Source organism: Natrix helvetica (genome assembly GCF_964273705.1).
Source record: "Natrix helvetica genome assembly, chromosome: 8".
Taxonomy (NCBI): domain Eukaryota; kingdom Metazoa; phylum Chordata; class Lepidosauria; order Squamata; family Natricidae; genus Natrix; species Natrix helvetica.
Window position 1 is genome coordinate 17,515,162 of NC_138559.1, and position 12,416 is coordinate 17,527,577.

Here is a 12,416-nt window from a genome sequence, read left to right on the forward strand (position 1 = left end):
GTGATGGCTGGCATGCCCGGAGGGATAGATCCGCATGCCATTTCCTGCACACATGCCATAGGTTTGCCATCACAGATCTATACAATAAGGAGTGAAGTTTGAGTCGGTTGGGATCAAACTCCTGACAGTGGTCAGAGCTAGCTTGCAATATGACATTCTAACCACTGCACTAGAAAGGAAGGAAGGAAGGAAGGAAGGAAGGAAGGAAGGAAGGAAGGAAGGAAGGAAGGAAGGAAGGGCAATAGCACTTAGACTTATATACCACTTCACAGTTCTCTACATCCCTCTCTAAGTTGTTTACAAAGTCAGCCTATTGCCCCCAACAATATAAGTCCTCATTTTACTGACCTTGGAAGGATGGAAGGCTGAGCCAATCTTGAGCCTGGTGAGATTAGATTGCAGTCAGCTAGCAGTTCAGCAGACGTAGCCTCAGTGTTGAGTTCCTACAACACTGGTGGTTTGGTGGCCTGGGTCGCTAGAACCAGCAGCGACCCAGGCCTGCCACGCGCCCGAACCATAGCCATAGGCGCTGCCCACGAGTAAACTGGCGGTAGCGCCTGCCAGAACCCACCCCTGAGTAGCCTGCAGTACTGAACTCTAACCATTGCGCCACCAACGTACTTCTTCTACTGGAAGAAGCACGTTCTACTAGACGTGCTTCTTCGTACACATGAGCTACATATTCCACTGCTACAAGGAATAATGAAAAACAACCACAACTAGCGAGCAAATTCTGCACAATTCTTCTTCTTAACTATCATCTTCCTTCGAATTCTTGTCCGCATGAAAAATCATGTTATCTCTATATTGTGCTATCTGGTTTCATCACCTTCAGTGACTTTGTGTGTTCGCATATATAGAATCTATTCTTCCTTCTCATCGTTAAACTTATTCTCCATTCCCAGTCTTCAAAAATGTGTTCCTTCTTCTTATTAGTGCATTCAGAAGGGGGGGGGGGGGAATGTATGCCTTTAACTGTACAGCAACTAGTGCAATTGCCTGTAATGGTATTTTTACTGTCAGCTCTGTTGTGCCTCATGCATGATTATCCAGGGGATTAAGCTCTTTGTCACCCTGGAATCAAGACAAGGATATCTGAACAATGGTCCCATTTCAACACTAACACTTTGACAGTAATCGACTGACCTTTTCAGACTCTGCAGCATGGCAAAAGAAGCCTTCCTTCGAATCAGCCATTATTGCTACCGCTTGTCGTTTCTTGCACTTGTCATTTTAGCATGCAAAGGAACTGATGGCTCTCCCTTTTACAACTGGGGGGAACGAAGGACGCCAAAGCTATTTGAGAAGCATTAAGGGAGGGTGGGGAAAGCGCCATCTACCGCAACCCTTACAAGTTCTCCCACATTTTTTTCCTCCTATCCATTCCTATTCGGTTTGATGAATTTGCTTCTGATTTTTTTAAAGTAGGGAAAAAGAAGAAGAATTGAATAATTTTAGTTGCCAGGAGTTCGTTTCTGACCAGCTTAAGGTTGACTCAGCCTTTCCATCCTTCCGAGGTCGGTAAAATGAGGATCCAGATTGTTGGGGGCAAGAAGCTGACTTTGTAAACTGCTTAGAGAGGGATGTAAAGCCCTATGAAGCGGTATATAAGCCTAAGTGCTATTCCCGTTGCTATTGAAGACGTTTCTCAAGTTTGCTTCATTACATGGTGCTCATAGATATTCATGAGGATCCAGTTGTTCATTGTATAATCTCTCCTGCAGTCCACAGCCTCCCTGACTTCTCCCATGAAACCCTCAGGAGCCTTGTTAAGGAATTCTTCTTATATCTTCCTGAGTTTGGGAAGTGTAGACTTTCAAGGTAGTTCAGGCTAGAAGCACAAACCTTGAACATAAATGCTACCTTGTGGCATGGTGGTTAGAATTGCAGTACTGCAGTGTGAGCCTGACGGGGTTCAAAATTGACTCAGCCTTTCATCCTTCCAAGATCAGTAAAATGAGGATTCAGATTGTTGGGGGAAATATGTCAACAAACGGCCCAGAAAGTGCTGTAAAGCACTATAAGGCAGTATCTAGAAGTGCTATTGTAATTGCTATTTTTACTGTCAGGTTACTACATAAAAGAATCTGGCAAATCTGAGCGCATTTCTCCCTTCCTTTCATTTTACTTTTCAGGAAATAAGATGGGTTCCTTTTGGAGATGCTTCTCACAGCCCTTTTACCCAGTGGTGAAATTCAAATTTTCTTACTACTGATTCTGTTGGTGTGGTTTGGTGGGCGTGGCAGGGGAAGGATACTGCAAAATCCCTATTCCCTCCTGTGGGGAAGGATATTGCAAAATCTCCATTTCCACCCCATTCTGGGGCCAGCCAGAGGGGATATTTGCTGGTTCTCCGAACAACTCAACATTTCTGCTACCGGTTCTTCAGAACCTGTCAGAACCTGCTGGATTTCACCTCTGCTTTTACCTCTCTGGGCTGAGATACCTTTGCATGACAGTCCTCTAGTTTGCAGTTCTTTCTCCTGTTTCCCATAGTCATTCCCACATAACATTACATCCATCCAAGGAAGCTTTGAGTGACAGAAACGTTTGGTGATAACAAAGCAAAACAAGACCCACCCCCTACTCCCAACGATCAGCTCTGCTCAAAAAGCCATCAATAGAAAACAGAAATCAGAAGAGCTTAGACAGTGGTACGGTACGATAGAAAAACAGCAAGCTCTTTTGCAGTGGAGGAAAATGACAAGACAGATTTTAGCACAAGAGAAAAAACACATTTACACACCATTCAAAAGAGACAACCAAAAAGCTAAAAAGGAAGCAAAAAGACCCAAACACACTCTCCCCAGCAATCAACACCCACATAAGAAGAGATTGACATCAGAATTAATACCAGGCCAACAACCCAGCAGTAAACAATACCCCAATCAAGGAATTACCAAGAAGAAAACAACACTCCTGCCTATACTAACAGGACAAGCCATTGTATATAAACCCCGCTCTCTTCTAGCCCTGAAGTTACTACCTACTTGGGTAATGAAATGTCTGCAAGAAAACCACAAGCTCAGAGGGACCAAGGACTTCACAGTTTAATCTACAGGAAGAACCCCAACGGAGGGTGAACTTGCAGTTGTCACTTACCTCCCTCGAGGAAGTTCTCCTTCCTCTTTTCGCCACCGGGATGTTGGCACTGGATCTCCTTGCACCTCGCAGTGGAAATTCACAGTGTCTTCAGCCAGAACCACCTGGTTGATGGGCCTCTTGATGAAAGTGGGCCGTTCTGTCAGAATCATAAAGTGTTTCAAAAGCCAAGGACAAGGAGAGGATATAGAGACACATATTCTTTGGGAACTAGAGTTGAGATCTTAGTTTGGCCTTCTCCGCTATAATTAAAGGAAACATGATTGAGACTAGGGGAAAGGAAGAGAGATGACTAAAACACATTTTCAGTACTGGGTAAAGGGATTTGAGTAGGAGACAGTGAATGACTAATGGGTCTAGGGCTACCTCAACTTAATTTCCTAATCCTCATGCAAGCAATGTACAGGAGTATGTGAATCACGCAGGACTGGATTCAAATCCCATTGTTAATGCAATGGGATGAGTGGAGTCAATTCAATTCAAACCATCCCTTTGACACCCTGAAGCAAATTGATTTCAGTCATTCGTTCCATTTGGGGTGGGGGTGGGGAGAAAAAATGGACTTGGACTTGCACAAATGTGCATCCAATCGATCTCAAAGTACCCCATTCAACTGATCAACCGGATTTTCTGATTTGACCAAGAAGGTGATTTGAGTGAATCTCTGCAGAGTCCCAGCACTCAGCTCAGTTATCTTGTAAATCTGACTCCACTAGATAGGTGTTAATTTTTAAAAATTGAGAGGGGGGAATCCCGGAAAAAAAAGGAAATTGAAAAATGATGGGAAACCCAACTTTGGTGATAACCCCGCCGATTAATCCTATACATATATAAAAAGAATTATTTATTCTCTTCCATCTTTCCCATTTCCATTCCTACAACTTTTAAAGATTTTTTTAAAATATAGTTTTCTCCATGGTCTCATCTAGTTGGACCCAAGGAAATTCACTTTGTTCCTCTTCTCCAGTAGAGTTCACCAGAACCCTGCTTCTACGTACCAAACACCACCAGTTCAGCAGGCTCGCTATCCCGTTCGCCTACCATATTGGTGGCCACACAGATGTACATTCCAGCATCACTCTTTCTTGTGTTGGACATCATCAGCTTCCCACCTCGAATCTAAGAAGGTCAAGAAAAGGTTCTAAGGTCTCCATCCACAGACCTTTTCTAGGCCTATATATTAATGGAAAATGGCACTCTGGCCTTGCTTCCGTGTCATGAGTGACCTAGTCAACCCTTCTACTAGTGATCAGACTCATCTTTTGGTCCCATGATCACATAATCTTGGGCAATTTATTTATATATTCTGGGTGACCTACAGAGATGCGGGGGGGAAAAACCCCACAACATGAAACACCCAAGTTTAAAACAGTAAACTCCCCCCCCCCCCAAAGAAAACATTCCTGATCCAAATGCTAGGGACACAGCCAGGTCTTTGAAGTGCTGCAAAAACCCAACAGCCTTGGGGTCATCTGGATTTCCCGAGGAATACTCTTCTATAGGGCAGGCACTGCCACCAAGAAGCCACAACTCTGGTATCCAACAAGAAAGCGTTGTTTGAAGGAAAGGACCAGAGCATGCTAATTGGGAAAAAGGTAGTCATTCCGTAGCCTCCCAGTTGCGACAAAGCAGGCTGAGAAGTAGTGACTTCCTTTCCACGTGTATTATTTTTCTACCCAAAGGGAAACTATGATGGCAAACTTGGATTGATACCTCCAGGGACAAATTGAGGCTTCACCTTCTCCACACCTGTCCCTTTATTCTTTGTTTACTATTCCCTTCCATGTGAGGAAAAGAGAATGAAAGATAACATAGCAAGGGCCTAGAAAAATATTGTTTTCATGGGACCTGTTGCTTCATCTCGTATGTGGATGACAGAAGACTATTGATCCTCTAGTGAGCAGTTTACATACTACTGTGGTGTGAATTTAATTGATTAAGAAGAATGATAGTGTCAGGCCTGCAGTTATATTCCTTTTTAGGATCTTTGGCCTGCCACACTCTCTCTTATAATAATAATAATAATAAATTTGGATTTATTAGCCGCTCCCTTTCCAAGTAGGACTCGGGGCGGCGTACAATGGAGCATAAACAACAACACCAAACGTACATACATATACAACACATATACATACACGGAGGAGGAAACAAATTACATCAATAGACAGTTATTTCATTATTCTGTTTCATTAGTGTAGCAATTGGAAGGGGGAATAGAAAGGAGTAGAATTGTGGAATGTGTTGTTGTCATTCCTTTCTAGAAGCCCAAGGTCATCTTTTGTCTCCGCACCTCTGCACCTGACCGGAACCAGCGGGGTGGAGATGCCAGCGTGGAAGAAGAAGATTGGACCATGTGATGGATTTATGGGTGTGGGGATAAGATCATGAACTTTCAACCGGGTGGAATCCCAGGAAGTTCTTCAGATTTGGGATTCCACAGTTTGTGCCAACGTGTCTGTCTTATTAAATTGGAACTTTAAGGATAGCCCTGCCTTGGACTCTGATTTAATTCTGCACGATATTTGGAACGCTGACAGATAGCTCAGGAATGGTGACTTTGACCAGAAGATGAACAAGTCAACTTGGCCTATTGACCAGACACTGTTTATCCTTGCCTAGAAGTTCTAGCCCAAGGCATTTCCTGAGTTTTTCAATCCCATTATGCAATGTGTGAACAAAGAGCAGAGATGCTCAATCTCACCGTGATGCGCTCCTCCTTATCACTGATGCGGATGCTGTTCTTCTTCCAGGATATGGTGGGCTCCGGGTGGCCTCTTGGCGGGATGCACTCCATCACTGCTGGCTCACCAGCTGCTACTACCACATCACTGGGAGCCTGCCGAAAGTCATCTCTTAAGACTGTAAGAAAAAGGAAGGCTGTGAACACCCTTCAGACGTAACTGTGGAGATTTTCAGTCATCCAGGTGATGGTTGTCCCAAAGATGCTTTTTCAAAAGGACTTTTCTTTGGTGTTGTTTTTTCTGCTGAAGATGTTTCGCTTCTCACCCAAGAAGCATTCTCCACCATTCAGTCAGAATTGAAGATGCTTCCTGGATGAGAAGCAAAATGTCTTCGAGAGAAAAAAAAACACAGAAAGTCCAGTTGCCTTTGGAAAAAAGCACCTTTAGATCCCTTCAGAAGGGATAAGACTAGCAGCAGAGAGACTGGGAACCAAGGAAACCCATGGAGATAATCCTGCTTTGTGTCCTTCAGGAATAAGGTCTCAAATAAGACAGCAGGAAGCTTCCTTTAAAAAGTACTGCATGGTGGTGGTGGTGGGGAGTTTATACCAGTAGGTGTCTCCAATAATCCAAAAAGCCAGCAAATTATACATTTTGAGAAAGCAAGATGTGGATCATCTCCTTGAAAGCCCTGTTTTCCAAATCTCTTCACCAAAACAGGCCTTCCTGTCCTATTGCAAAGAGCTGACCTCAATGCTTTCCATCGCTGTGGTATTTCATACCTCCCTCCACCTCATTTCCTCACTGTTATCCAGACTCAGCTTTAAGGGCATCAGGAACTAACAACTCCCACGCCGGAAACAGCACTCGGCTTAACAGCTGCTCCCTCTGCTATCTGCTGTATGCCCCAATAGGGCCAGCTTTGCCATATGGCCTAAAGGGATGCACAAGAGTTTGCAAGCAAAATACACCTCACCTTTGCCAAGTGCAATATGGCAGTTTTCCTAAGCAAGCGTAATCTCTGTGGACATATTTTTTCCAAAGCAAATGTGGCTTGCAAAAAACCTGAATAGAGCCTGACAATTGCCTTCCCCAAAGCAAACTTGCATGCCTGAGGCAAAGAGCTCTATGTTGGGAGCTTTGGGGGCATGTAAAGCATCAAAGCAGCTGTAGGGCTCCAAACCTTAATTGCTGTCCAGTAAGTACATGGGGAAGAGAAGGCAATATCTGCATTGGTTATAACTCAATGAACTCAAGGCACACACTTATTTCATCATGGCAAGCAAAGTAAGGAGGGATATGGTCCTCAATGGTCCTCATGGATCCACAATGATCATTTAGAGGTGGGAATAATGTAATCTACTGGATTCCCTGTGTGGGTTGCCCCTGTGTCTATGGAGGAGAGATGGGGAGGTTAACTACCAGATTGTAAGAATATGAGCAAATGATTAGACGAGGAGACCTGAACTGATTGTTAGCTTCACATTGCAATGAACAAGGACATGCATTCAATTTCACAGCTACCAAAATTGTTGGCTGAGCAGGGACAAAAATAGCCAGAGAAATGACTGAAGCCTGGGAAACAGGTCTCTTGTCAGTCAACAGGAGTGCTGATTTACCACCAGCTTACCAAATACTTAGGAGCCAAGGGCGCAGCAGCACAAGAAAACAACAACTAATGATTTAACAGCTCACCATCAACACCCTAATTAACAACTAAAAGCCACACACAAGCAGGCACCATATAAATACGCATAAGGTGTAGAAGAGCCCAGTGCACATATTCTGGAGAGAAAATGTCCCTGCTGATGGGCTCCAAAATGAGCCAAAAAGCTTGGAAGAATAAACCTTTGGTCCCAGTGACTGACTGAGACTGGATTCTGCAATCCAAAGGTGCATTTGAGAATATGCTTAGGCTCCAAACATGATCCTTTCAATCCTGCCATCTAAGAAAGACGTCAAACAATTCAAGAAGAGAAAGCAAGTCTTTCCTGATTGCCAACCGTTTTGGAAGCAGCGATAAGGGCATCTCCACCCACTCTCAATCTCTAGTCTCTAGTCAATTTTGCAGGCAATTTTGATTTCATTCAGGAGCCCATCTTAATCCCTTTTAGTCTGTTTCAATCTGTACCAAGGGCCATCCTCCTTCTGATTTAAGTAGTGTGCATCTTACCCTAGCAACATTTCACTCTCAAAGCTGCAAATGCCATCACTTTGGAGCACACAATGTTTGGCAGTTCACAAAGGAAGGGGATGGGAAATCCCATATTACAAAAGGGATAATAGTACCAGTGGGACCAGTCAGAATGTACATATTGGGTCAAGAATGGGACTGTCAATAGATCGATGGAATAGAGTCCTCCTGCAGATTAATTTTATTACTAAAGCAACATTTATAAAATAGCACTGCCTAAATTAAGGGTAAAAAAGCTAAAAAGGTAGCTCTTAGAGCAAAAAAAGGGGAGAGCCAACGGCGCTTTTTCAAGGGGGAACTGGACTTTCTGGTTTTTCTTTGAAGATGTTTGGCTTCTCATCCAAGAAGCTTCTTCGGCTCCAAGGAATAGGAGATGCTGTATTATTTTCTCCCAAAGTTTCAAAAACAATCTCCATTCTTAATTTTTTTTCCTTAGCCAGCAGGGTAGATGGGAGGGATCTGCAAAGCAAGAGAAGTTTCCTCACTATTTTGCAGAAGGGGTAGATTTGGAGGTTTCATACACATACACACACACACACACCAGTTGGTGGGATAAAAAGCATATCTCCAATGGTTATAAGCAGTGGTGGGTTTCAAAAAAATGTAGAACCTCTTCTGTAGGTGTGGTCTACTTTGTGGGAGTGGTTGCCGGCCATGTGATCGGGTGGGAGTGGCTTGCTGGCCATGTGACCTGGTGAGAGTGACCAACTTGTAAAATGTGGTGAAACTCAATTAACAACGCTCTTGCTTAGCAACCAAAATGTTGGCTCAGAAACTCTGGCATTTGAAGCACGCAAGTCTTAAAGCTGTCAAGTTACAAGACCCTCGCACCCCTAACCCTTTAGAAAAAAAAACCCCAGGGGTGTTCAAACTTGACAGCTTTAAGACTTGTGGACTTCAACTCCCAGAATTCCTCCTCTCGCTCTTCATCTTGACGATGTGCGGATGGGCGGGGTGGAGGGAGCTGGAACCGGTTCTAAATGGCATGGTAGATTTGTTTAGAACTGGCACCAACCCACCCCTGGTTGTAAGAGTCTTAGCTCCCTAGCAGTGATGAGAGAGGAAAAAATTGAGGGCCTCCTTTTGAGATGCCCACCAAGCCTCCTCATAAATCGAGGATGGTTTGCCTGCATCTTTGCTCTAGATCTGTTCCCAAAACGGAATCTCAAAACACTGTACTGCGAATGGGTTAATTTGGAAGGCAATGGAAGAAATATGGAAGACATTAAAAAGGAAAGCACCATCTTCAAGATTTAGAAGGACCAGCATCTCATGACAATCTGCGGATGAAACAAAGGCAGGCAGGTTTTCACAGATGAATTCTGAGCCTTTTTCCTCAGTCTCTTTCTGTTCCATCTGAATTATTAAGCACCCCACAAATTCACTGCCCCTTAGGCTGCCTCATGTATTTACCACTGCACAACTAATTATTCCTTCTCTGAGTTGTTTCTTAATCAGCCGTTGCTTGCCAAAATAATGCAGCATTTTATAACCATTACAGGGAAATGTCAAAGCTTTATTGCACAACTGCCTGTCAGAGGCTATTTATGGCATTGCAGAGATTTCCTGGACTTGTAAAACACACCACAGTAGCTGCAGCCAGCAAAAGAGCAACGGCAGAAACAACATTTCATATCGCCTGACTTTATGATTCCGGAGGGTTTGCCTTGTGCTTTGGACACGCACATGACTATTCATCCATGTACGGATCCCCCGGCCACTGGGGAAATGATCCCCTGAAAATTGGAAGAGAGAGGAGGCCAAGCCACTTGGCTGGAATTAGCAGCAAGTGTCTAAAGCGATGTTTTTTCAGCCTCCGCAACTTTACGATGTGTGGACTCCCAGAATTTCCCAGCCAGCTTGCTCAAGTTGAGAAAAAGAATGGACGCAGGAACAACAGAGGTGAGGCCACCATTGGAAGATATCAAGAACCAGGTAGGGGACAGAGTCCTCCTTGAGAAACTCTTGCCATATGATTGCTGAGAGTTGACACCAACTTGATGTTACACAATCAAATTGTCAAAAGTGTCAAAAAGTGCCAACTAGAAAACTGAAACATGAAAGATTCCATTGTGCCAGGCAGTTGAAGCACATTCTCGCCTTAACTATCAGTTGCCCTCTACATGGGGCTCCCCTTGGGACGCGCCCGAAAACTACAGCTAGTCCAGAATGCGGCCGCGCGGGCCATCATGGGGAGTACTAGGTACTCCCACATAACACCTCTCCTGCGCGAGCTGCACTGGCTGCCTGTGGTTTTTCGGGTGCGTTTCAAGGTGTTGATTACCATCTTTAAAGCGCTCCATGGCACAGGACCTAGCTACTTGCGGGATCGCATCCTACCGCATACATCCCTGCGACCAATTCGCTCTCACAGGGAGGGGCTCCTCCTGGTGCCGTCCACCAAGCAATGCCAACGGGTGGCGCCTAGGAGTAGAGCCTTCTCTGTGATGGGCCCAACCCTCTGGAATGACCTCCCTCCCGACATTAGAACCACCACCAACTTCCGCTCCTTCCGTCAAAAACTAAAGACTCACCTGTTTCGACTAGCCGGCTTGGCCCATCCATAGATTTACCTCACCTCCTGCCAGATATTTTAGTTGGGTTAATTTTAACTTTCTGGGGTATTTTTAGGGGTTATTTTTAATATGGTTTTAATTGCTTTACTTTAAGATACAGTCTTTTAACCTCCTCATCTAATTTAAGGATTTGTGTATTTATATTTATTCCTACGTATTTGTGTTTTAATTTGACTGTACACCGCCCCGAGTCCCTTTTGGGAGAGGGGGCGGTCTAGAAATCTAAATAAAAGTAAAGTAAAGTAAAGTTGCAAAGTAGAAGAAGACTACTTATTTTTAAAGACCCTCCCGAGCTTTGTCATTATTTATCCCTCTCTCAAACTATTGTTGGGTGCTACTTACAACTCCTTTACCCATATCGTCATTTGACCTGAAATATTACCACACTGCAACATTTTCTTAGCTAAATAATGTGGTAGGAACATCAAGCTGATAAACTGAGCTCTGGAGAGCTGGGCTAACACAAAAGGTAAGGATGCAGCTAATAATATCAGAGAGCATATTTTTGCCTGGATCACAAAAAAAATAATAATGATGAGGTAACAAAGGTTTCATGAAAAAGGGTTTCGAGAAAAGGCAGAAGAAATTTTCCTCTTGGAAAATTGCCTGTAATCTCAACACACATAACCTCAGTTAGCCTGAAGGCAACTTCTAATAGTTGGGTTTACAGATCACCCAAGGAACGGCAGACTGAAGATTTAGAATCAGTAAAAGAAAGCATATCTTAGGCCCTTCTCTGCAACAAGAGGTGTAGAGGGACTCATAGTTTAGATACTTTTGAAAGAGAGCTAAATAAATATTGATTTGGTGGCTCAGTGGCTAAGACACTGAGCTTGTCAATCAGAAAGATCGGTGGTTCGAATCCCTACTACAGGTCTCCTGCATGAGCAGAGGGTTGGACTAGATGACCTCCAAGGTCACTTCCAACTCTGTTACTTTAAAAAAAATTCATTGAGGATTTGTTGTTGTTCAGTCACTAAGTCATGTCCAACTCTTCACAACCCCATGGACCAGGCCCCCTTGTTCTCCACTGTCTCACAGATCTGTGTGGAGAGACCTAACAACTGTTAGCCAAATAAATAGATGAAACTTCCACATTCAATGGCACCATGGCAACAAATACCAATTTTTATACAAGAAGCCCCTGGTTTTAAGGGCTACAGTGATAGGTTTTCTGGAAGCCTTGGATTGAGTTAGTTTGAAAAGCACATTTTGGCCTGTCTTTGTAACTTTTGGAACACCAATTTGCCTTCTATTCCACACGATTGAGGCTGAAAGAGATACTCAAAAAGGCTTATGTCTGCTCACAGTAACCTATGATGTTTAACGTGAACATTTGAGAAAAATCTTCATATCTGTTTGGGATAATCCTCAAATCTCTCTCTGCTAAATGTCCTGTATTGACCTTTGCTTCATTCCTATTCTACAACTAGAGAGGGAGGGAGGGAGAAAAGTGCTAGGATTTTGTCTACTTTTTAAAAATATTTGTTCTGTCCTTCAACACTTTAGAAGAAGGGAGGAGGAAGGGAGGAAAGAGGAGGAGGAGGAGGGGAAAAAGAGTATGCTTACTAGGCATTAATAGAGTGTCAATAAGCCATTTAACTTTGCGCCGAGTAATACACCATAAATATTCATACCTAAGTGTAATATACTGAAATAATCTTGCTGGTAATGAGCAATAAAATACAGATATATTGCTTATTAAATATTTATGCCTACAACCCAAGAGCTTTGTCAAAATGGATGCCTTTGGAGGGAACTGGATGCCGCAATGTAGTAAAATGCTTACAATATTAGTTAAGCAACACGTCCCTTGAGGTCACGGTTCCCAGATCTTGCAGAGCCACAGAAGCACCATGTGCC

At 43.6% G+C, this 12,416-nt stretch overlaps 1 protein-coding gene and 1 long non-coding RNA gene across 2 annotated transcripts in view; one reads left to right on the forward strand and one right to left on the reverse strand.

Annotated features, from left to right (window-relative positions):
* ROBO3 (roundabout guidance receptor 3) overlaps positions 1-12,416 on the reverse strand; it is a 183,939-nt gene that overhangs the window by 65,312 nt on the left and 106,211 nt on the right. Inside the window, exons 3-5 of the mRNA XM_081961076.1 lie at positions 5,804-5,961; positions 4,101-4,221; positions 3,103-3,241 (exon numbers count right to left, since the gene is read on the reverse strand). Of these exons, the coding sequence (XP_081817202.1) occupies positions 3,103-3,241; positions 4,101-4,221; positions 5,804-5,961 (418 nt within the window). The remainder of the gene's footprint in view (positions 1-3,102; positions 3,242-4,100; positions 4,222-5,803; positions 5,962-12,416) is intronic.
* LOC309396195 overlaps positions 1-12,416 on the forward strand; it is a 395,535-nt gene that overhangs the window by 37,901 nt on the left and 345,218 nt on the right. The gene's annotated exons all lie outside the window — the stretch shown is intronic.